The 24,906-nt window shown below is 51.9% G+C and overlaps 2 protein-coding genes across 7 annotated transcripts in view; one reads left to right on the top strand and one right to left on the bottom strand.

The window, feature by feature from the left end:
* The first annotated feature begins 451 nt into the window (after window positions 1-451).
* Window positions 452-16,940, top strand: TFIP11 (tuftelin interacting protein 11). Of its 2 annotated transcripts, none has more exons than XM_020876638.2 (13): window positions 452-542; window positions 2,370-2,587; window positions 8,300-8,453; window positions 8,740-8,896; window positions 10,179-10,306; window positions 10,654-10,806; window positions 12,130-12,657; window positions 12,775-12,881; window positions 13,463-13,631; window positions 13,938-14,181; window positions 14,519-14,661; window positions 15,020-15,185; window positions 16,245-16,940. In XM_020876638.2, exons 2-13 carry the CDS (start codon window positions 2,379-2,381, stop codon window positions 16,598-16,600), a joined length of 2,514 nt encoding a protein of 837 aa, XP_020732297.1. In that variant the 5' UTR covers window positions 452-542; window positions 2,370-2,378; the 3' UTR covers window positions 16,601-16,940. The 2 variants fall into 2 exon arrangements, with proteins under 2 accessions (XP_020732297.1, XP_070331584.1); XM_070475483.1 differs by having other exon boundaries at window positions 456-542; window positions 2,376-2,587.
* Window positions 14,749-24,906, bottom strand: part of SRRD (SRR1 domain containing) — a 23,797-nt gene continuing 13,639 nt past the window's right edge. For 2 of the 5 annotated variants that reach the window (XM_070475491.1, XM_070475494.1), the window contains 6 exons: window positions 20,363-20,403; window positions 18,686-18,945; window positions 18,514-18,612; window positions 17,693-17,880; window positions 17,247-17,292; window positions 14,749-16,893 (listed from right to left, as the gene is read on the bottom strand). In XM_070475491.1, coding sequence (XP_070331592.1) covers window positions 16,684-16,893; window positions 17,247-17,292; window positions 17,693-17,880; window positions 18,514-18,612; window positions 18,686-18,945; window positions 20,363-20,403 — 844 coding nt within the window. In that variant the 3' untranslated portion in view covers window positions 14,749-16,683. The remainder of the gene's footprint in view (window positions 16,894-17,246; window positions 17,293-17,692; window positions 17,881-18,513; window positions 18,613-18,685; window positions 18,946-20,362; window positions 20,404-24,906) is intronic. The other 3 variants (XM_070475492.1, XM_070475495.1, XM_070475493.1) reach the window with 2 other exon arrangements.

Genomic DNA, 24,906 nt, shown 5'->3' with positions numbered 1-24,906 from the left:
ACTCCTGTATAAGACAACCGCTCTGGGCCCACGACGGTGCTTATACTGAGAGACCCGAAGATCCAGGATACAGTCTATATATGACCTTCTATATTCCTATTTGAATGTCATGTCCCGTCCCACCCCCACCGCAAATGTCTCACGCACAACTCTCCCAGGAGCTAGTCTTATATCCCCATTTTGCAGATTTAGACTCCCAGGCTGACAAAGGAGTCTCCCTCGGCCAGGGTGGCTCGGCGACGTCCGTACCAGTCGTCAGAGGCGGGTATCACCACGAAGTGGGCGCGACAAAAAACAACAATAACAAACAAAAAAACCCAGCCTTCAGCCGTTCTCGGCCGCGAAAACCCTCACCGTATCAATAGTTCAGATGCTCTAAATCCAAAGCCACCCCAGCGTCCCACCACTGCCATGGCAACGAGCGCGTCATATCCGCTGACGTGACGTCATTTCTGGCGCGCCGCATCCGAGTTCCGGCGCCCTAGTGGCGAGTTTCTCGCACCGAGCGGGCCGCTCGGTTTGGTCGGCTGCGCCGGAGAGAGGTAAGCTGGGCCGGGGAGGGACAGGGGACGCGGGGGGGGGAGTCCGCGCCAGTAGGAGAGAGGGCTCGGGCGCGCGGAAGCGGGTCTCGGCCTCGCCGGTCGCTCTTCCCTTTGGCAGACAGCTCGGCCGCAGCGGGGAGGGGGCGGAGCAGCTCGGGATCTCCGGGCCGAATTGGACACCGAACCTCCACCGCGGGGCCTGGACGGCGCGGCAGGGATACGCCGAGCCCTGGCTTCAGTCCCACCTGGTTTCGAGCCTCGCCAGCCGTGAAACCGAGGGCAGGTTAATTCCTCAGCCTCGTTTTTCTGAAATCTGAAGCTCGACGGCGCTAGCAGTACCTGCCTCGTAGAGGTGTGTTGCTGCCTGTATTAGATTATCGGCGTGAAGCGTCCAGCAAGGGCTTAGCACCTCCTGGGGTCTCTGTAACTCGTGACAGCTCCGTGCTTTTTACCCTGCCCTGTGCCCAAGGAGGCAGCGGTGATCGGCGATTCCATGTATCTGGGACCTCCCGCCACCTCTGAGCATATTTCACCCCTTTTCGCGCCTGCATGAGGTTGGGACCGGCAGGACCCAACCATTGCACCAGTGGGTTGAGTCGAGTAAGTAGGGAAAACTTTCCCACAGAGCTGACCAGAGTTTGACCCCGCCTCAGAAGTAGCGAGTTAGCTGTCCCTGCTTCTGGCAACTGCTAGACAGAGGTCACAGCGCTGTCATGCGTTCAGTGTATTGCCTTGTGGTGGTCCATGCTTGGCATTTGGTCTGCGTTTAATATTCGAACGCTGAGTACCTGGTAGAGTGGGGATTTGAACTAGGGCTGTGTGATTTCAGCACCTGCTTTCACAATCACTTTGCTCCGTGCTAATTCAGTAATAGGAGGGGCCGTAGACCTAATCGTGGGACTAGAGTAACAAGCACTTTGTGAGCTAAGTGTTTTGAAAGAGCCATCTCATTGATTCTGCCTCACTAGCCTTCTCTAAGGTTGGTACTGTAGTTAATCCACTTAAGAGACAGCTGAATCTCATCACCCAGCTACCCTGAGTTGACTGCTGCATTCCGGTTCACAGATGTGTGCTGTTTTAAGGTCCTGTTCATAATCGCTGCTACCTTCTAGCCTCAAAAGGGGTTCCTGTCTGGGGAGGAAAACCTGAGGGTCATATTTAAGTGTTTTCTAAAAAAAAGAAATCACTTTGCTCAACTGTTATAAGTCCAGATGAAACTCTTCACTCAGCAATAGAAAAAAATAATGTCCAGGAAGATGTTTGCCTCATTTGTGAGGCAATAATATGTACAATAACATCCTTAAGTTGTTTTTACGTGGTTTTTGTGTATGTGAGTGTGGTTGATGTTTGACAACATTGAGAAGGAAATACGTGCTTAACCACATGGACTGTTGAGATTGGTCTTTTTTACTGTTTTTTACTACCTGTTTTCTAAAACATGTTTTTAGCGTCTGCTTTATTGAGTTGTAGCAGTGACTGTAGCGAATTTTCGTTTGGAGGAAGTTGTGGGGGCAGCCTTCTGCGGCTGCCCCCAGGACTTGTCACTGCTGCTGCTAAGTCGCTTCAGTCGTGTCCGACTCTCTGCGACCCCATCCCTGGGATTCTCCAGGCAAGAACACTGGAGTGGGTTGCCATTTCCTTCTCCAATGCATAAAAGTGAAAAGTGCAAGTGAAGTCGCTCATGGGTCGACTCTTCTCGACCCATGGACTGCAGCCTGCCAGGCTCCTCCGTCCATGGGATTTTCCAGGCAAGAGTACTGGAGTGGGGTGCCATTGCCTTCTCCAAGGACTTGTCACAGACTGTGCCTTTTCTCTTCCTCCCTTGAGTGACAGGCCATGTCGCTGTCCCACTTGTACCGGGACGGGGAAGGCCACATGGATGATGACGAGGATGAGCGGGAGAACTTTGAGATCACCGACTGGGATCTCCAGAATGAATTCAACCCCAACCGGCAGCGCCACTGGCAGACCAAGGAAGAGGCCACCTACGGAGTGTGGGCAGAGCGAGACTCGGACGAGGAGAGGCCCAGCTTTGGAGGCAAACGGTATGGCTGGCGGGACCGCTTTCCCCGGGCGCTGGGGAGCTGCCCCGCCAGGTACGCTTCTCTCCTGGCCTCCCCGAGCACCTGAGATGTGACCTCAGCCGGGGAGCCCAGTTCCTCTCCGGACAGAGCGCTGCTGCCTCCTAACCGATCATCAGTTCGTGTTGAGTGAGCGATTCTGTGTCTCCAGCTTTGTGCCGCAGCCCGAGCCCTTCCCTCCCAGGAGCCCAGACGCTTGAGGATGGAGGCAGGCTCACAAAGTTTGTAACTGATGTAGGACCGGAGGGGGAGTACTTTTTCGGGTGTGTGACCTGTTCTGAGAGGTCAGGGAAGATGGGTCAGGGACACACGGAAGCAGAGGCCTTGATGGGAGGAGCAGGGCGTCCAAGACGATGCGAGTGGTCTTGTGGGGAGATGGGGGAGAGGGTGAGGAGGAGACTGGGTCTGCGCAGAGCGGGGAGATGTGGTGGGAGGAGTGTGTGCGGAGAAGGCCCTGTGAAGCCAGAGCGGCCGGGGGCTCTGTGAGGAGGCCTGGGTGCTGGTCTGGGAAGAGGTGCTGGAGACTGGGCCGGGAAGGCGGCCAGGGGCTGGGGGTTCAGGCCGAAAGCCGCCTCCTCCTTGGTGTGAAGTCATGTGTGGGGGCTGCAGCGTGCTTGACCACAGCGTGTAGCAGACTAAGGTTTGTCTCCGTGTCCCCACCTGAAGCCTGGAATCTCCAGCCCATTGAGACCATACATTTTTCACAAAGGAGACAGGGAGAAAGAGCAGAGATCAGTTCAGCCTCTTTTCATCTGGCAAGAAATGTTAACAGTGGATGATGACTAGATCACAGGGCAGGAATGTATGATCGTAGGATAGTAACAGCAGCCAGAACCTATGGGTTCCTCACAGGCCTGGTCTCACTGACCTTATGAGAAAGGCACTAGTATCATTATCCCGTTTTACAGATTAAGAAACAGCAGCTGAGTCACGCAGCTAAGCTGTGAGAATCGGGGTCTGTCTGACTCTGGAGTTGGGCTCTTATATGGCATCTCTTAGGGAAAAATTCCTCTGTGGATCTTATTGCCACAGGGATGTTTATTTACTTTGTTAGTCATTTTAGAAAGCATCACTTTATTTTGCAGTATTCCTGGGCTTTTTCATCGGACTCTCTTCACTCTTCTTTTAACCACAGAGTACAGAGCTATCAGCTCGTTTATACAAAGGGGAGCTGTGATTAAGAGCTTACTGTCAGTACCATTCTTGAGGCAGTCAGGTAAAATCAGTGCTTTCCATCTCACAGAGGTCATTTCTTAGGTATTTTAGTTTTCATAAATACATTTAATGAGCACGAGCTTTTCTAAGAATCTGATTGATAAAATTGCTGACATACTTTCCATTCATATAATCTCCCTTAAATGTATTTTATTTATTTATGATTTTGATTTATGAAAATGTCTTTTCTTATTTGATTTTTCTACTTGAAATAGTGTCTAAAACAAATTTTTTTTTGGGGGGGTGTGGGGGAGTATTGTTAACTTAAAATGTTGTGTTTCATGTGTAGAGCAAAGTGAATCAGTTATATTTATATATTTATGTGTATAAATATATACATATAAATACATGGAGAGACGCTCTTTTTCAGATACCTTTCCTATGTAGGTTGTTACACAATATTGAATAGAGTTCTCTGTGCCACACAGTCAGTCCTTATCTGTTTTATACCTGTGTGTGTATGTTAACCCTAATCTCTTAATTTATCCTTCCCCCCGCATTTTCCCTTTGGCAGCCGTAAGTTTGATTTCGAGATCTGTGAGTCTGTCTTTTAAACAAGTTCATTTGTGTCATTTTTAAAATTAGATTCCACGGATAAGTGATATCATATATTTGTCTTTCTGTGTCATAGTTCCCTTAGTAATGTAATCTAGGTCTGTTTATGTTGCTGCAAGTGGCATTGGTTCATTATTTTTAATGATCATCACGTATATATAATAATCCATCACATATATGATTATGCCACATCTCTAGCCATTCATCTGTTGATGGCCTTTTAGTTGCTTCCATGCCCTGGCTGTTCTAAATAGTGCTGCAGTGGATACTGGGGTGTGTGTATCTTCTTCATTATTTATTTAGCTGCCTTGGGTCTTAGTTGCGGCACTTGAGCTCAGTAGCTGTGGTGTGAGGACTGACTTGCCCTGCATCTTACGGGATTTAAGTTTCCCCAACTGGGGATCAGACCTGTGTCCCCTGCATCACAAGGCTGATTCTTAACCACGGGACCATCCGGGAGGTCCCGGGGTGCACGTACCTTTTTGAATTATGGTTTCCCATGGGTATATACCCAGGTATGGTATTGATGGATCATATAATGGCTCTGCTTTTAGTCTTTTAAGGTACCTCACACTGTTCACCATAGTGGCGGCACCAGTTAACATTCCCACCAACAGTTGTAGGAGGGTTCCCCTTTTCTCCAACCCTCTAGCATTTGTTGTTTGTAGCTTTTTTGATGATGGTCATTCTGATTGGTGTGAGGTGATATCTTATTGAAGTTTTGATTTGCATTCCTCTAATAGCAATGTTTGGGCATCTTTTCAGTTGCCTCTTGGCCAGCTGTGTGTCTTTGGAGAAATGTCTATTTAGGGCTCCTGCCCTTTTTTTGATTGGGTTTTTTTTTTTTTTTTTTAATATTGAGCTGCCTGAGCTATTTGTAGATTTTGGAAATTAATCCCTTGTTGGTCGCATCTTTTGCAAATATTTTCTCCCAGTTTGTGAGTTGTCTTTTCATTTTGTTTGTTTTCTTTGCTGTGCAAAAGCTTTTGAGATTAATTGGATCCCCTTTGTTTATTTTTGTTTTTATTGCCATTACTCTTAAGAGTTGAATGTTGAGTTTTAAGCTTTGAAGCTGGAGTTTTAAGCCAGCTTTTTCAATCTCCTCTTTCACCTTCATCAAGAGGCTCTTTAGTTCCTATTCACTTTTTGCCATAAGGGTGGTGTCAACTGCATATCTGAGGTTGTTGATATTTCTCCCAGCAATCTTGATTCCACCTTGTCCTTCATCCAGCCTGGCATTGCCCATGATGCACTCTGCACATAAATTAAATAAGCAGGGTGACAATATACAGCCTTGACATACTTCTTTCCCAGTTTGGAACCAGTCCATTGTTCCATGTCCAGTTCTAACTGTTGCTTCTTGACCTGCATACAGATTTCTCAGGAGACAGGTTGGTGGTCTGGTATTCCTATCTCTTAAGAATTTTCCACAGTTTGTTGTAATCCACAACAAAGGATTTAGTATAATCAGTAAAGCAGAAGTAGGTGTTTTTTCTGGAATTCTCTCGCTTTTTTGATGATCCAGTGGATGTTGGCAATTTGATCGCTGGTTCCTCTGCCTTTTCTAAATCCAGGTTGAACATCTGGAAGTTCTCAGTTCTTGTATTGTTGAAGCCTAGCTTGGAGGATTTTGAACATTACTTTGCTATCATGTGAAATGAGGGCATTTGTGTGGTAGTTTGAGCATTCTTTGGCATTGCCTTTCTTTGGGATTGGAATGAAAATTGACCTTTTCTAGTCCCATGGTCACTGCTGAGTTTTCCAAATTTGTTGGCATATTGAGTGCAGCACTTTAACTGCACGATCTTTTAGCATTTGAAATACTCAATTGGAATTCCATCACCTCCACTAGCTTTGTTTGTAGTGATGGCTCCTAAGGCCCACTTGACTTCAGATTCCAGGATGTCTGGCTCTATGTGAGTGATCACACCATCGTGGTTATCTGGGTCATGAAGATCTTTTTTCTATAGTTCTTCTGTGTATTCTTGTCACCTCTTCTTAATATCTTCTGCTTCTGTTAGGTCCATACCATTTCTGTCCTTTATTGTGCCCATCTTTGCGTGAAATGTTCCCTTAGTGTCTCTGATTTTCTTGAAGAGATCTCTAGTCTTTCCCATTCTATTTTCCTCTATTTCTCTATTCCTCTGTTTCTTTGACTTGATCACTTAGGTAGGCTTTCTTATCTCTCAATTGCTGTTCTTTGGAACTCTGCATTCAAATGAGTGTATCTTTCCTTTTCTCCTTTGCCTTTCACTTCTCTTTTCACAGCTATTTGTAAGACCTCCTCAGACAGCCATTTTGCCTTTTTGCATTTCTTTTTCTTGGGGATGGTTTTGATTACTGCCTCCTGTTCAGTGTTAGGAACCTCCATCCATAGTTCTTGGGGCTATGGAGATCTAATAGATCTAATTAGATCTATGGCGATTAGATTTCAGATCTAATTCCTTGAATCTGTTTGTCACTTCCACTGTATAATTGTTAAGGGATTTGATTTAGGTCATACCACATGGTTTTCCCTACTTTCTTCCATTTAAGTCTGAATTTTGTAATAAAGTGTTCATGGTCTGAGCCACAGTCAGCTCCCAGTCTTGTTTTTGCTGACTGTATATAGCTTCTCCATCTTCAGCTGCAAAAAATATAATCCATCTGATTTTGGTTTTGACCATCTGGTGATGTCCATGTGTAATCTTCTCTTGTGTTGTTGAAAACGGGTGTTTGCTATGACCAGTGCGTTCTCTTGGCAGAACTCTGTTAGCCTTTGCCCTGCTTCATTCTGTACTCCAAAGTCAAACTTGGCTGCTACTCTGGGTGTCTCTTGTCTTCCTACTTTCACATTCCAGTCCCCTGTGATGAAAAGGACATCTTTTTTTGGTGTTAGTTCTGGAAGGTCTTATAGGTCATCTATAGAAGTGTTCAACTTCAGCTTCTTCAGCCTTACTGGTTGGAGCATAGACTTGGATTACTGTGATATTGAATGGTTTGCCTTGGAAACGAACAGAGATCATTCTGTCATTTTAGAGGTTGCATCCAAGTACTGCATTTTGGACTCTTCTGTTGAGTATGAGAGCTACTTCATTTCTTTTAAAGGATTCTTGCCCACAGTAGTAGATATAATAGTCATCTGAATTAAATACATCAATTCCCATCCATTTTAGTTCATCGATTCCAGAAATTTCAGTGTTCACTCTTGCTATCTCCTGTTTGACAACTTCCGGTTTACTTTTATTATCATTTGAGCCACCAAGGAAGTCTTATTATCATCAGTAATTATGATTACTGATGTTTGAATGTGTTTCTCCATTTTACTAGTAATATTAACAGGCTTTATTTCTTAAACCTTTCCTGCCTTAACTGAATTTACCAAGTTATCTTTTTTAAGTATTCATTAACTTCTGGCCACACTGGGTCTTTGTGCGCAGGCTTTCTCTGGCTGAGATGGGGGCTGCTGTCTAGTGGTGCGTGGGCTTCTCATTGCTGTGGCTTCTTTAGTTGCAGAGCATGGGCTCGAAGGCGCGTGGGCTTAGTTGCCCATGGCATGTGGGATCTTCCCAGACCGGAGACTGAACTTGTGTCCCTGTGTGGGCAGGCAGATTCTTAACCACTGGACCACCAGGAAAGTCCTCAAGTTATTTTAATGTATTAAAGGAAAAGTGGACAGTCACATCATACTTAAGGATTTTTAGTCAACTCTATGCCGTCATTGGTAAGTCTGAAGTCACAGAGTTGACACGTCAGGTCAAAGTGTCAGATGTGGTTACAGGGGAGCCGGATCTGGGGCACTGACGATAGGAGTCAGCGTTGCCCTTTTAAAATGGATCCCACGGTCTGCTCTGAGGAGCTCTCTGGCCAGTGACATTGGCCTGAGAGGGTTCTTACAGACCCCCTGGACCTTGTGTGTGCCCGCAGGGCCCGCGACTACTCGGCGCCTGTCAACTTCATCAGCGCGGGGCTCAAGAAAGGGGCGGCAGAGGAGGCGGAGCTGGAGGACTCCGACGAAGAAGAGAGACCCGTGAAGCAGGAGGAGTTTCCGAAAGACTTCGGCCCCAAGAAGTTAAAAACGGTAGCGTCTTTCTTGAGGGGCTGTGACCTTACTAATGTCCCCAGAAGGTCACTGTGGCTCTGGCATCTGCTGGGGTGGGGGCTTTCTGCTGGAGGCCGGTTGTGTGGGTCTCCCCGTGGAGCAGGTTTCCGCGAGGGGAGGCTGTGCCAGGCCGTCTTTGCTCTGTCCGGAGACATCACCGGTGTCCGTGTGGTTTGTAGGATACTTCTCACACGCTCTGTGGCTGCCCGGCCATGGTCCCATCAGCCAAGCTTGCTTGCTTAGGTTTTTCCTTCTTTGTTTTCAGGGTGGCAATTTTAAGCCCAGCCAGAAAGGTTTTGCAGGAGGAACCAAGTCTTTCATGGATTTTGGCAGCTGGGAAAGACACACAAAAGGAATCGGACAGAAGCTTCTTCAGAAAATGGGCTACGTCCCTGGAAGGGGCTTGGGGAAGAATGCCCAAGGTGTGGTGGCCTGCCCCGGGGGCTCGGACTGGGCGGGCAGGGAGGGGCGTGATCTGCCTGTCCTCTTCTTTGTTGCTTCTCTGCCAGCGTGTCCAAGCTCCGCGCTTTATCAAAACTCCAGTTACATACAACACCATACTTCAGCTTGAGGGAGAGGTCAGGGTTAATACAGCCTGCTGGGCTGAAAACAAGCTGCTTTCTGGCCTGCCCAGTGTTTCTAAAATGTCAGATTAGTTGTCAGTATTTAAAAATCGACAGTTTCTCCTAGGTTGTAGATAAGCTACGGTTTAGGAGATTGGCAAGGATTGGGTTAGCTGACAGCTCCTGCCCCGGTCAGCCCCCACAGCGAACTTATTCTGGAAGCTGTCTCCGCATCACAGCCCACTATCCTTGTTCATGTTACTGTCCCTGGGCTCTGCTCACAAAGGGGCAAGATAGGTAACTTAGCTGCATGAAAAAGCCATGGACTTGAGTGAAGATAGAAAAGGTGGCCTGGAGTGAGTGTGAAGGCTGTTCTAATTTGGGGGCTCAACAGTACCAGCTGGCAAGGGTGTGGTGGGGCAGTTCTTCACTGAAATGCTGTAGTTTTGTTTGTAAAGTTTTTAAAAAGAAAAACGCATTTATTTCCAAGGCACAAACATAGTATAGAGCAAAGCAAGCATAGGAGATGGGAACTGTCAATGTGAAATTTTATATGAATGTAATACGTATGAGTGATGAGTGATAGTCGCTCAGTTGTGTCCACCTCTTGTGACCCCATGGACTATACCCACGAGGCTCCTTTGTCCGTGGAATTCTCCAGGCAAGGATACTGGAGTGGATTGCCATTCCCTTCTCCAGGGGATCTTCCCGACTCAGGGATGGAGCCCTGGTCTCCTGCACTGAGCCACCAGGGAAGCGTGTGTAACACGTGTATCTACAGCATAATGAGAAACAGATGGAGTTTAGATGGCAGCTCCACCTCTCTTCAATCAGAATCAACATAACTGTCCTTCTGTGTTAGTAGGCTTCCAGGTGAACAGGGTGTGCCGGAGTCGGTTATGAAGACTCCATCCGCTAAATAAGTGAACCCGGTGGAAGTGGAGCCCGTGCTCAGGCTAAGTGCACTCCTGTCGGCACATTGCTCCGTGGCACTGGCAGCTGTACTGTGTGGGGCGGGCCTGAGCGGCTCCGCTTCCGGGCGGCGTGCTGCCCCGTGGAAGGACCGGGGAGCGGGTCTCCCCGCATGGCACACCCGCACTCGACGGCAACCACTCACGTCTGACTCTCTGAAATTCCTCAGGCATCATTAACCCAATCGAGGCCAAGCAGAGGAAGGGGAAGGGCGCGGTGGGGGCGTACGGCTCGGAGCGCACCACGCAGGCCCTGCAGGACTTCCCCGTGGTCGACTCAGAAGAGGAGGCCGAGGAGGTGGGTCGGGAGGTGGCCCAGCTGGCCTGTGCGCCTGCAGGTCAGGGTTGGTCTGTCTGCTTGTTCGTTACGTCAGCCAGCATCTGGGGTTCAGGGATCGACCTCACACTGCACCAGATACAGGCCAGAGGCTACTGTCTGCCGTCAGCAGGGGACACAGTACACGCGTAACCACAGTGTGGTCAGAAATGGGGGTGTGGGGACGGGTCTCGCCTTTGTAGGGGGAGTGGGTGTCAGGCAGCCTCCTCAGAGGGGTCAGTGTCACAGGGCACTGTCCTCAGCACGGACCTGTGTGGAGGTCTTAGCAGCCCTTTCGTCTTCTGATGGACCGTGTCCCTCTGACTTAGGAATTTCAGAAGGAGCTGAGCCAGTGGAGGAAAGACCCTAGCGGAAGCAAGAAGAAGCCCAAGTATTCCTACAAGACCGTGGAAGAGCTGAAAGCCAAGGGCAGGATTAGCAAGAAGCTCAGCGCTCCCCAGAAGGAGCTTTCCCAGGTCAAGGTAGGTGCCCTAGATGCCAGCCCAGGATGGGGTCTGGGAGACCCAGTCACCGCACACACCAGAGGCGATCACTTGCTCGTGAGGCTCCTGTGGGTCTTCTGTGCGGGGGTGGGAGGGTGAGCGGGCGCGCTGTATTGTGTGTGGCGGCCTCTGTCCACTCCCTGCACTCAGGCTCGTCCTTGTCCGCGCTCCCCATATGACAGTGCTAAACTGACTCACGTTCCCAGCTTTCTGGGGCTGCCAGTTCCTGCTATTCTACTGCTAGACCTTGAACATCTCTGGATCGGTCTGGGGCAGGTTACTTTGTGCGTAAAGCCTTGTCTGTGCTGTGGACAGTTCTTAAGGCTAGATTCCTAGAAGTGTGGTCTCCAGGTTCAAGCATTGCAAGCTCTTTCAGTCTGACCAGGAGGGGCCCTCGGGGCATCCCCGCGTGGCCTCTTAAGGTGACTCGATGTTCGGCCGTCATGTGCAGACAGGTTTTCCCGTCACTGCCCTGGGGGTCGGGACAGGTGTCTGCTGCAGGAGGTCAGTGTGTGTCACAGAACTGAGTACGGTGGGTTCGCCAAGGTCAGGTATCAGGCCCTCTGGGACCTGGCAGGAAGTGGGCGTCCAGGTTGCAGCTGGAGCCTTTGCGGCCACAGGCCTGGGCGGGCCGAGCGCTGCAGCGGAGGTGAACATCTTCGCGAGTGTTCCGGTTCCGGTGGCCCCAGGCCGCAGTCTTGGCTCAGACGGCGGCGATACTTCCGTTTCCGTGCCATCCTGTCCCCATTCCTCAGTGTGCCCCAGACTCGGACGTTACCTCATCTCCTTGGTTGCCTCTGTGGTGGTTGTGTGTTTCATGTTTTTACATTAAAAAAACAACTCTCACTACAGAGCAGTATGCAGCACCTTTTAGACAATTGCAAAATGGAGGCAAAAGTAGTAACACTTTTATTTCTCTTAAATGACCAGTTTTAACACCTGTGATGTATATCTTTTCAGGTCTTTTTGTCAAAGTGTGCATTTTTTACCAAGGTATTTTTGACTGTGTGTGTTGTGTTATTGCCTGCTTTAATCGGCACAGCCTGTACTCTTGTATGAAAATAGTTTCATCTCAACGAGATAGTCCCCATTAGTATGTCATCAGTTTTCCATCTGGTCTGTCCAGAGGCCTCAGGCGAGGGCTTGTCCTGCCGTCCCTGGTGGTCGGGTCCGGGGCCTCTGCTGAGCCCGGGCCCCCACTCTGAGAATCGCCACCCTTCCCCAGCTCCGCCGAGTGGTGCGCACCGGCGCCCGCCCCGGCTCCGGTGTGCGCGTCTTACGGGCGGCCCCTCCCCCTCCCAGGTCATAGACATGACAGGCCGGGAGCAGAAGGTCTACTACAGCTACAGCCAGATCAGCCACAAGCACAGCGTCCCCGACGACGGGCTGCCGCCGCAGGCGCAGCTGCCGCCCCCGCCCGGCAAGGAGGCCCGGGCGCCCGGCTTCGCGCTGCCCGAGCTGGAGCACAACCTGCAGCTGCTCATCGAGCTGACGGAGCAGGAGATCATCCGCAACGACCGGCAGCTGCAGTACGAGCGGGACGTGGTGGTGAACCTGACGCACGAGCTGGAGAAGGCGGCGGGGGCGCTGCAGCAGGAGCAGCGGGCCATCGCCAGCCTCAGCGAGGTGCTGGCGCTCGTGGAGGAGTGCGAGCGGCGCCTGCAGCCCGGCTGCAGCGACCCGCTCACTCTGGACGAGTGCGCACGCGTCTTCCAGACGCTGCGCGACAAGTACTACGAGGAGTACCGGATGTCCGACCGCGTGGACCTGGCCGTGGCCATCGTCTACCCGCTCATGAAGGACTACTTCAAGGAGTGGGACCCCCTCAAGGTGAGCGGGCCGGGGAGGCCGCCGCGCCGCCTCTCGCCCGGGGCGGCCCGGGCTCCAGATGGTCCCGAGGGCAAGGGGCCGGCCGGCTGCGCTCAGCCGCCGTGTCTTCCTCCGCAGGACTGCACCTATGGCACGGAGACCATCTCCAAGTGGAAGGGCCTCCTGGAGAACGACCAGCTCCTGTCGCACGGCGGGCAGGACCTCTCGGCGGACGCCTTCCACAGGTGCTCCCTGGGGGAACGGAAGGAGCGATCCGGCCGGACGGCGGGGTTCGGCCTGTGTGGGCCCCAGGGCACCTGCGGGCGCCACTCCGGGAACTTAGATTCGCTCACCCTCCCCTCGCCGTGTGTGCTGAGTATCTGCTTGTCATGCTCGCCGGGCTCTCCTGGGAGTGAGGCAGGGCCAGTCTCTAGGAAGGGACAAGGCGGGTGGTAACAGAGCGGACAGATACAGCCCGGCTGAGAATGAGTGACAAGGGGGCCACCTGTGTGCGCACGTTTGGGTGCAGGTGGAGGTACAGGTCTCGGAGGGTGATGCTGAAGCCGTGACCCAAGTGAGGGGGTCGGCTCTGCAGTAGGGCCCCAGGTGGGGAAGCGCAAGACCCCTGGGGGGCTTGTGAGCCCACAGCCGCCCCGCCAGGGAGGCCGAGTGGGAGCCACAAGAGCTGCGGGCCAGCCAATCGTTTCCTGACGGGAGGGCCCTGCTGCTGCGTGTCTGCAGTCCTGCCCCAGAGGTGGGGGCGGGGGTGCCCTGGGCAGTGGGACCAGACAGGCGTGTAACCAGTGTTTGCCCCGCCCGCCGGCAGGCTGATCTGGGAGGTCTGGATGCCGTTTGTCCGGAGCATTGTCGCACAGTGGCAGCCGAGGAACTGCGACCCGATGGTGGACTTCCTGGACAGCTGGGCACCCCTCATCCCTGTGTGGGTGCTGGACAACATCCTGGAGCAGCTCATCTTCCCCAAGCTGCAGAAGGAGGTGGGCCCTCGGGGGGAGGGGCCAGGGCTTGGGCAGCACTTATCTGCAGTGGCTGTCACGTCAGCCCCAGCCTGTTCCTCAAAGCCCCCTTTGTGGGCATTTATTTACTTGGTTTCTTTAATGACTTAAAATTGTACCGTTTCTGAGACTTGAAATTAGTATTATTTCATAGGTATATTGGTGGCTGAGTGTCCGTGTCCCATGGAGACTCTGTCCCCCCACACGTGTGCTCAGCCAGCAGGGCATCGTCTGCCCATGCCCCCCAATGGGCCGCATGAACTCAGGCCCCCCACGCTCCCCCTGCAGGTGGAGAGCTGGAACCCGCTGACGGACACCGTGCCCATCCACTCGTGGGTCCACCCGTGGCTGCCACTCATGCAGGCACGCCTGGAGCCGCTCTACTCCCCCATCCGCAGCAAGCTGGCTAGTGCCCTGCAGAAGTGGCATCCCAGCGACTCCTCGGCCAAGCTCATCCTCCAGCCCTGGAAAGACGTCTTCACCCCTGGTTCCTGGGAGGCCTTCATGGTTAAGAACATCGTGCCCAAGCTGGGTAAGGAGCCGGGGAAACCCACCCGCAGCACAGCCACGTCCAGCGCAGACTTCTCCCCTGAGAGGTGCAGTTCTGTGTCTAGAGCCCGAGTGTACCTGGGCGTTTCTGCCTCGCCCAGGTCAGCCTCCGCCTGCCTCCCGAGCTCTGGCTTGGGCCTCTGGTGACAGGGCCGCCACAGGGGTCCTCAAACTTCTGTCCCACTGGATTCTAAGAGCCAATTCTGGATTAGGGAAGGAAACGGTTTTTAAGAATTGCCATGTCAAGAGCTTAAATGCGACCTTTAACAGCAGCTCGAAGGCGGACATTGGTTGTGCCTGAGGCTGGGCTTCTCTTGCAGGGATGTGCCTTGGGGAGCTGGTCGTCAACCCCCACCAACAGCACATGGATGCCTTCTACTGGGTCATCGACTGGGAGGGGATGGTCTCCGTCTCCAGCCTGGTGGGTCTCCTCGAAAAGCACTTCTTCCCCAAGTGGCTGCAGGTGAGCCCCATGTCAGCTTGTGGGGTGCGGGGGGACAGCTGGGGTGACTGGGGTCACAAGGAGAAGAAACTACACTGGCAGGCAGGACACAGTGCGCACCCTTTATTGAGTACTTGCCACTGGGGGCCGAGCACTCGGCCTGTGTCATCCCCAATCCTGAGTGGCCCGAGGTGGGGGTGGGATGCCAAGACGCAGCGTCTACACGCAGGGCCCTGCACTGCTGAGCTGACCCCCTTCAGCCCCTCAAACCCTGCAAGTGTCACCAGCTTGTAGACCGGGACCCAGATGAGCAAGTGGAAGCTGTGCGCCTGCCTGCCGCTGCGGCGGACTCTGCTTCTCACCTGTGTCCTCTGGGCAGGTGCTGTGTTCCTGGCTAAGCAACAGCCCCAATTACGAGGAGATCACCAAGTGGTACCTGGGCTGGAAGTCCATGTTCTCGGACCAAGTGCTGGCGCATCCGTCCGTCAAGGACAAGTTCAACGAGGCTCTTGACATCATGAACAGGGCGGTGTCCTCCAATGTCGGTGAGTGGCCCACACTGAGCCAGAGCTCAGGCCCTGTGGGCTCCAGGACGCGGCCCCTCCACGTAGTTACTTAGCCTGCAGCTAAGTGGCCGAGAGGAGCGCTGTCCACGAACGAGGCGCACATGAGCCGGGCCCACTTCGTCATCACTGTGCTGGCAGCTCCTCGGAGCGTCTGCCCGGCCAGAGCGGGGTGGCCCCTCTAACACTTAGGAGTTAACCCACTGTCTCTCCTGTAAAACAGGAGCGAGGCACCCCTTCCAGGTCTCAGTAAGGACCCGGGGCTCAGGGTGACTGGCTGCGGACTGCACTCAGTATAGGTGGTGTCTGGTGCGTCAGGAGGAGGTAGCTGACTGCTCAGTTACTACCTACCCCTGGGTGGTACTCAGCTCTCGGGAGGTCCTGCTGCCTGGTGGGTCTGGGGGCCCCTCAGCCAGTCAGAGTGCACTCGCCTCCGAACAGAGCCGCCAAGCACCTGGTCTGACCATCTTTCACAGACAAGGTCACGGAGTGGCAGCTGGGCTGTAATTTCTATTTAATTCTTTCTGCTTAGCCTATCACAGGCCGTATACTGTGTCTACTGAGGTGACCCCTGCTCACCCAGGCCTCCCGGGGACACCAGGGAGCCTCTCTCTGCTCACACCCCAGACCTCCTCCTCAGACACCCTGACCGCGAGCCCCTGGAACAGTCTCCCTTCTGGACCCCTCAGTACCACTGGGCATTTGGGGACCCTTCAACATTTGTGTTTCAGCCCCCCAGATACATCTATTGATAGTGTTGGCCTTATGTTTTCAGGGTTCTGAAACCTTTGGGGATGTGTGGGGTAAAAGCCCTAGCAAGTGGGAAACAGTGGCTGATGACTGTCAGGGTTGTTGAGTGTTTTAATAATTTCTGGTCATTAGGAATGAACCAGAAATTCTAACGTGGCAGCAGCCAGCTGTCCACCCGCCCAGGGTGCCTGGGGCTCTGTCGGTGGCGGGTGTGAGGCGCCCCCGGCCCGGGTCGGCACCTGGGCATCTGTGGGTGGGTCCCGCACCTCACCCCGCCTTTGCGTCTCGCAGGTGCCTACATGCAGCCCGGCGCGCGCGAGCACATCGCCTACCTCACGCACACGGAGCGGAGGAAGGACTTCCAATACGAGGCCATGCAGGAGCGGCGCGAGGCTGAGAACATGGCCCAGCGGGGCATCGGCGTGGCTGCCAGCGCCGTGCCCATGAACTTCAAGGACCTCATCGAGACCAAGGCCGAGGAGCACAACATCGTCTTCATGCCGGTCATCGGGAAGCGGCACGAGGGCAAGCAGCTGTACACCTTCGGCCGCATTGTCATCTACATCGACCGGGGCGTGGTGTTCGTGCAGGGCGAGAAGACCTGGGTGCCCACCTCGCTGCAGAGCCTCATTGACATGGCCAAGTAGGCCGCGCCTGCCGGGGGCGCGCGGGGGCACAAACGGTGTCTGCATCAGAGCCGGCGGGCGCCCCGCATCCCCTCACAGCCAGCTCAGGTCAGCGCGGGAGGCTCCTCTGACTTCTTCCTGATGATCTCGAGGTCCTCACAGTCCTGGTAATCTGGCTCTTCCCGAAACGCCCAAGTGTCCGTGGGCAGCTGGGTTAGCTTTTGCACAGGAAACCAGTGGATGGAGGTGTCGTTAAATACGTCCATGTACCTTGGGGTCTGAGGGAACACCACCTCCTCCAGGCCTGTCAGAATCTGAGCAGAAAGATTCAAAAGTAAAACAAGCTTGGCACGCGCGGTAAGTCCCACCCTCCCGGGTTAGTCCTGGTTTATGCGTCACTCTGACGTCATTCTTTCTAAGGAATACGGTGTTTTTAGCACTTAGTGCAGTGAGTTGGAATCCCCAAGGACAGTGCATAAGTTGGATCAAATACTGAGAACAGAGGAAATTAAGAAAAAATTAGGAGATGCACTAAAAAAAACATAGCTTTCCAGACCACAGACCCTTACAAACAGCCACCACTACAGGTGAAGGTGGGATTCTCCACAGTAAGAGGCAGTAAGACTTCCCAGGCTGTCCACCCCAGCCCCTCCACTCAGGCAGATACCTTTGCAACGTATGGGTAATGTTTATGCAGAATCCTCGTCAACAACCTAGAAACCAAAATTGTTAAAAAACATGATTAGGCAGTATGAGACCAGATTCGTTCCCCTTAAGACACAGAAAGGCAAGATGACTTAAATAGAGCAAGAAACCGTTTAAAATGGGGTTGTAGAGGAGGTCACATATTTAGTAGCAGGTGTAAATGCCCCAGCCACTGCCCATCTCCTTAGGGAGAAGCGACAGGATGTGTGAGGCAGACCGAGAATACTGTTAGTTGTAAGAAATGACTTTTCCCCCATTTAGAAAAGCCGTCTCTGCCCGTCCTAAGGGAAGGGAGAAATTATTTGCAGAAAGACACCCTGCTTCCCAGCGTGACCCAGTCTGACACCTCCCAGCCCAGCCCTCTGTCCAGGTGCCCTGAGGGCCAGGTTCACCCCGGCGCCCGCTCACCTCTCCTCGAGCCCCCTGAAGCTGTTGCCGACGATGACCACCTTGGACAGGGCATCCACCGACCAGTTCCTCCACAGCAGGTTGTTGTAGAGTGCCGTCCCGCAGTGCGGCATGTAGAAGACGGTGGGCTCCCCGCACACGCTCCGCTTCCCTTCCTGGGGTCCCACGTGCACGGGGTGAACATAGGTCTACAGCAAGGGGGGGGGGGCAGTCCTAGCCAGCCGTGCCCTCACCCCACGACAGGGCCGTGCCCAGTCCGCCGTGCGCCTCCTGCCTGCACAGGTTCCCCGTCCCATCGCTAAGAGGCGGAGGGGGCGGTGACCTCAAGCACCAGAGAGAGACAGTCCTCCTGCATCGCCCTGCACTCCCTCCCCGTGCGGGCGACAGCTCCAGAATCACAGAGACTAAATCGGGACACCCAGAAACCCAGAAAACGCAGGTCTGCTGCACACGTGTCCCGTGTCACTCTGCAGCTCCCCACCCTGACTCGGGCCTTTCCAAACATCACCTCGGGGTCCAGTCACCCCCTATGGAGAGCCTTCTTTCCCAAGGCCTCAGAGATCCCCCATCTGAGGATTCAGCCACAACCCAGCCGGGGCTGGGCTGCAGCCTCCAGCCCGGGGACAGGGCAGCTCCAGCAGAAGGGCCTCCCATGAGCGGTGCAGAGGCCGCGCCCTCTTCCCCTCCAGCAGCGACACCGCCACCCTGATCACAGTCGGCACACACAGGCCTCACGAGAATCGCGCACACGCTGCTGCCTCCCTCTGGCTTCCTCCGACAGGTCCACACGGGACTGACAGACCCCTGGCCTTGCCACGTACCTCGTTCTCCCTGAGAACCACCACGCCCAGGGCGCTGAGAACCGCGATTTCTAGCTGGCTGAACAGAGGGTCGTACACCCAGCAGTGACTCCTGGGAACCTGCAGAGGGCGACGCCTGGCTCAGTCAATGTGCAGGAGACCCCGGAGGGGGACGGTACAGGAGGACACTCACCTGGCACCGCTCCAGAAGGAGAAGCAAAAACGCCAGCTGGCTTCTAGCTGTGGCGCAGCTGGCGAAGTTCCCGACGCCGTAACACACACACTTGAGGCGGCAGGTCGCTGGGACCAGGGTCTCTTCCGGGATGGAGCCAGGGGCCGTATCTGCCTCCACCGGGGGGGCGTCAAGATGCAGGTGTCCCAGGGCTTCCGAGAGGCGCCCCTCGGGGGCCCTCAGCTGCTCCAGGTGTTTCTGGAGACACCCGGTGATGGTTTCTGAAAGAGTGGGCCCTGCGCAGTCAGAGGGCGTTCTGTGACCCAGGAGCTAAACCATCCACGGCCCAGGCAGCAGGGCGCGGAAGCCTCCACTCCCCAGAGAAGGGGCTGCTGGCCTCCCACCCAGGACACGTGGGGGCGTGCAGCCGTGCCCACCCCAAGCTGACAGTGGCTGGCACCTGGGTACCCATGGCCTCAACTAAGAGAATGCTTCAAGCAAAAGTCAGATTCATCCGTTACCACGATGTCCATCTAAAGCTTGTATTAACTCATCCTAGTTTAGAAAGGGGCAGCCAGTACATGCAACTGTGGTCTGAAATACCTAATTTTCTAATAAAAGATTGAAAAGAACTCTCAAAATGATCCTATAAATAACTGGGAGTAAGAATATTTAACATGTAAAAAATTAGGAGAAAAAGGTATGCTGGGGTGTCTAGAGACTAAGGAAACATGCACTGTCTAAACTGTTTCCCAGGGCGGTGAGTTCTCCGCTCTCCCTTTCTGTCACTGAATTCAGTAGAACAGATCTGTATGTAGAACAAAACAACACAAACAGCCATGTATCCATTCCCATAATGAGATACCAATGTTGACTTATCAGCAAAGACACCTTGAAATAAGACTCAGGCTACAGAAGGTTAGATAGATAGCTGGCTCTCCGCATCCACGCTGCTCAAAGAATCCGTGAATGCTTTCTGGAAAACCACCTGAAAGTGGATAGCAAGTTGACCACTTCCACCTCTAGGAATATATACTAAGAACATTACCTTAAATTTGGTAAAAAGCTTTATGCATGAAAAATTAACGTATATTGGGACTTCCCTGGTGGTCCAGTGGTTAGGACTGCATGTCCACTGCAGGGGCGCAAGTTTGATCACTGGTCAGGGAGCTGAGCTCTCACAAGCCTCACAATACAGCCAAAAAAAATTCTGATTCCTTTTTTTTAAAAAAAGAAAAATTATGTATAATTTACAAAAAAGTAAACAAGTCTCTGCACAAAGACCATAACTATGTATACTTGTGTCATCACCCGGCATGCTCAGGAAGGGGTTTTAACAGCCGTGTGAGGTCAGGGAACAGAGCAGGACAAACGTGAACTTCAACCACACGGCTGAAAGCCGACATCACCTGCTCCCCTGCAGCAGGCGGTCACCGCTGTGAGCACTTGGCAAAGCGCTTCATCTACTACACTCACACTACAGGATACGGACGTTTTCACGTCCATTCCACAGATACAGAAGCTGAGGACCAGGGTTAAGAGAAGACACACGGTTTTAAAGGGGGCGGACAGTTAGCATTAGACCCCAGCACAGACACCCCCTGTGAAGCAGACGTCGGAGAGTCGGATTCCTTGCTTGGCCCGCCTTCAGGCCCTCCGCCCACCCCGCGCCTCCAGCCTGAGCCCCACGGTACCCACCTAGTGCTGAGCTCCAGAAGTCAGAGATAACCAGGTCCTGCCTGTTGAGAAAAAGAGAGGCTTGGTCACCTCTTGCCCTTTGCAGGCTCCCTGGCAGGGACTGCCTCCTGACCGGGATCAGGAGGTGGGGAGGGGCGCACGCTCAGACGCAGAGTCCACCCGTGAGCCTGGAGCAGGGCGCCGGGGGACACGGCCGGTGCGGAGCTGCTGGGCCCAGAGAGGGCAGGGAGAGGGCTTCCCGGAGGAGGCCCCCGGTTCACGGGGACACGTCTGGGTCTTGGCACACGGGGGCAGCTCCACAAACAGTGGCTAAACTTGGAGACAGCCTGTCCGCACTTCTGTGCCCTCATCTCCAGAAAGGGTGAGAACCGCACCCATCACAGGGCTGCGGCAGGGGTGAAATGGGGAACACGCAGCAAGGTGCCTCGTACAGGGCAGGCCTCCGTCAGGGGCCACTGCTGCTGCAGATAACCCCAAGGGGAAAGTGGAAGGGGCAAAACCAAGTGTCGGGGCTTCCTCTAAAGTCAGCTGTTTTCCACAGACCAGAGCAACACACAGTCCACAGTTAAACAAACTGAATGGATTCTCCAGTCAAAAGACATAGAGTGGCTGAATGCACTGAGAGAGCACCCATCCATTTGCTGCCTATAAGAGAATCATTTCTGAAATAAGGATACGCAGAGTGAAAATGGAAGGGGCAGAAGAAGATAGTCCATGCAAATGTAAACCAGAGGAAAGTGGGGAGAGCTATACTTCTATCAGATAAAACAGATAAAACAGGGATGTAGCAGGACTTTATGGGCTGCAGCAAAAGCTATCCTAAGAGGGATGTTCACAGCGATAAACCTCAAGAAAAGTCTCAAACACTTTACACCCCAAAGAACTAGAAAAAGAACAAAGTCAGCAGAAGGAAAGAACAAGCAGAGCAGATGTGAAGGAAATTGAAATTAAAAAACAACCGAGGGCCTCCCTGGTAAAGACTCCACCTGCCGATGCCGGAGACACGGGTTTCATCCCTGATCCAGGAAGATCCCACGTGCCACGGAGCCAGTCCAGGACTGAGCCTGTGATCCAGGGCCCTCGAGCTGCAAGTCCTGAGCCCACGTGCCTCGACTACTGAAGCCTGCACGCCCAAAAGCCTGTGCTCCACCACAGGAGAAGCCACTGCAGTAAGAGGCCCGCACAGCACACCCGGAGAGCAGCCCCGCTCTCCACCGACGAGAGGAAAGCCCAAGCAGCAGAGGAGGCCCATCACAGCCAAATGCGCGCGCGCGCGCACACACACACGCACGCACGCATGTACGCACACACACATGCACGCACGCACGCGCACACACAGGCGCACACGCACACACACATGCACGCACACGCGCGCACACACACGCACACACGCGCACACACACACACACACACTAACATAAAAGTATTTTTAAAAAAAGACAATAGAGAAGATCAATAAAACTAAGACCTGGTTCTTTGAAAAGATAAACAAAATGGACAAACCATTAGCTAGACTCACCAAGGAAAAAAAGGCTCAAATAAAAATCAAATGAAAGAGGATACATTACAACTGGTACCACAGAAATATACAGAATAAGAGACTACTATGAACAGTTAAATGCCAACAAATTGGATGACCCAGAAGAAATGGATCAGTTCAGTTCAGTCGCTGAGTCATGTCCGACTCTGCGACCCCATGAATCGCAGCATGCCAGGCCTCCCAGTCCATCACTGACTCCCGGAGTTTACCCAAACTCATGTCCATCAAGTCAGTGATGCCATCCAACCATCTCATCCTCTGTCGTCCCCTTCTCCTTCTGCCCTCAATCTTTCCCAGCATTAGGGTCTTTTCCAATGAGTCAACTCTTCGCGTGAGGTGGCCAAAGTATTGGAGTTTCAGCTTCAGCATCAGTCCTTCCAATGAACACCCAGGACTGATCTCCTTTAGGATGGTCTGGTTGGATCTTCTTGCAGTCCAAGGGACTCAATAGTCTTCTCCAGGAGTTGCTTGTATATTTTTTAGATTAATCTTTGTTTCTTCATTTGCTATTATTGTCTCCCATTCTGAAGGCTGTCTTTTCACTTTGCTTATAGTTTCCTTTGTTGGATGGCTAACAAACACATGAAAAGATACTCAACATCACTCATTATCAGAGAAATGCAAATCAAAACCACAGTGAGGTACCATTATACACCAGTCAGGATAGCTGCTATTCAAAAGTCTACAAGCGGCTGATTCATGTCAATATATGACAAAACCCACTGCAATGTTGTGAAGTAATTAGCCTCCAACTAATAAAAATAAATGAAAAAAAAAAAAAAGGAAAAGTAAGGACAATGTAAAACATTTTAAAAAAAGTCTACAAGCAATAAATGCTGGAGGGGATGTGAAGAAAAGGGAACCCTCTTACACTGTTGGTGGGAATGCAAACTAGCACAGCCACTATGGAGAACAGTGTGGAGATTCCTTAAAAAACTGGAAATAGAACTGCCATATGACCCAGCAATCCCACTCCTGGGCATACACACCGAGGAAACCAGATCTGAAAGAGACACGTGCAGCCCAATGTTCATTGCAGCACTGCTTATAATAGCCAGGACGTGGAAGCAACCTAGATGCCCATCAGCAGACAAATGGATAAGGAAGCTATGGTACATATACACCATGGAATATTACTCAGCCATTAAAAAGAATGCATTTGAATCAGTTCTAATAGATGGATGAAACTGGAGCCCATTATACAGAGTGAAGTAAGCCAGAAAGATATAAAGACCAATACAGTATACTAACACATATATATGGAATTTTAAAAGATGATAACAATAACCCTATATGCAGGACAGAAAAAGAGACACAGATGTATAGAACAGACTTTTGGACTCTGTGGGAGAGGGCGAGGGTGGGATGTTCTGAGAGAATAACATTGAAACATGTATATTGTCAAGTGTGAAACAGATCACCAGCCCAGGTTGGATGCATGAGACAGTGCTCAGGGCTGGTGCACTGGGAAGACCCAGAGGGATGGGATAGGGAGGGAGGTGGGAGGGGGGATCGGGATGGGGAATACATGTAAATCCATGGCTGATTCATGTCAATGTATGGCAGAAACCACTACAACACTGTAAAGTAATTAGCCTCCAACTAATAAAAATAAATGGAAAAAAAAAAGAGTCTTCTCCAACACCAACACCACAGTTCAAAACCATCAATTCTTCAGCACTCAGCTTTCTTCACTGTCCAACTCTCACATCCATACATGACCACTGGAAAAACCATAGCCTTGACTAGACGGACCTTTGTTGGCAAAGTAATGTCTCTGCTTTTTAATACGCTGTCCAGGTTGGTCATAACTTTCCTTCCAAGGAGTAAGCGTCTTTTAATTTCATGGCTGCAATCAGCATTGCAGTGATTTTGAAGCCCAGAAAAATAAAGTCTGACACTGTTTCCACTGTTTCTCCATTTATTTGCTGTGAAGTGATGGGACCAGATGCCATGATCTTAGTTTTCTGAATGTTGAGCTTTAAGCCAACTTTTTCACTCTCCTCCTTCACTTTCATCAAGGTTTTTTAGTTCCTCTTCACTTTCTGCCATAAGGGTAATGTCGTCTGCATATCTGAGGTTACTGATATTTCTCCTGGCAATCTTGATTCCAGCTTGTGCTTCTTCCAGCCCAGCGTTTCTCATGATGTACTCTGCATAGAAGTTAAATAAGCAGGGTGACAATATACAGCCTTGACGTACTCCTTTCCCTATCTGGAACCAGTCAGATGTTCCATGTCCAGTTCTAACCGTTGCTTCCTGACCTGCATACAAGTTTCTCAAGAGACAGGTCAGATGGTCTGGTATTCCCATCTCTTTCAGAATTTTCCACAGTTTATTGTGATCCACAAAGTCAAAGGCTTTGGCATAGTCAATAAAGCAGAAATAGATGTTTTTCTGGAACTCTCTTGCTTTTTCGATGATCCAGCAGACGTTGGCAATTTGATCTCTGGTTCCTCTGCCTTTTCTAAAACCAGCTTGAACATCTGAAAGTTCACGGTTCATGTATTGCTGAAGCCTGGCTTAGAGAATTTTGAGCATTACTTTCCTGGAGAAGGAAATGGCAACCCACTCCAGTATTCTTGACTGGAAAATCCTGTGAACGGAGGAGCCTTGCAGGCTGCAATCCATGGGGTCGCTATGAGTCGGACATGACTGAGCGACTTCACTTTCACTTACTAGCGTGTGAGATGAGTGCAGTTGTGCAGTAGTTTGAGCATTCTTTGGCATTGCCTTTCTTTGGGATTAGAATGAAAACTGACCTTATCCAGTCCTGTGGCCACTGCTGAGTTTTCCAAATTTGCTGGCATATTGAGTGCAGCACTTTCACAGCATCATCTTTCAGGATTTGAAATAGCTCAACTGGAATTCCAACACTTCCACTAGCTTGCTTTGTTGTGATGCTTTCTAAGGCCCACTTGCCTTCACATTCCAGGATGTCTGGCTCTAGGTGAGTGATCACACCATCATGATTATCTGGGTCGTGAAGATCTTTTTTGTATAG

Source organism: Odocoileus virginianus, chromosome 12, assembly GCF_023699985.2.
Source record: "Odocoileus virginianus isolate 20LAN1187 ecotype Illinois chromosome 12, Ovbor_1.2, whole genome shotgun sequence".
Classification (NCBI taxonomy): Eukaryota; Metazoa; Chordata; class Mammalia; order Artiodactyla; family Cervidae; genus Odocoileus; species Odocoileus virginianus.
This window is presented reverse-complemented; position numbering and strand designations above follow the sequence as displayed.

Coding starts and splice junctions, on each gene's coding strand:
- TFIP11 (XM_020876638.2), top strand. CDS start 2,379: ATGTCGCTGTCCCACTTGTACCGGGACGGGGAAGGCCACATGGATGAT. Junction 2,588..8,299: donor CCCAGCTTTGGAGGCAAACG/GTATGGCTGGCG, acceptor GTGTGCCCGCAG/GGCCCGCGACTACTCGGCGC. Junction 12,882..13,462: donor TCGGCGGACGCCTTCCACAG/GTGCTCCCTGGG, acceptor GCCCGCCGGCAG/GCTGATCTGGGAGGTCTGGA.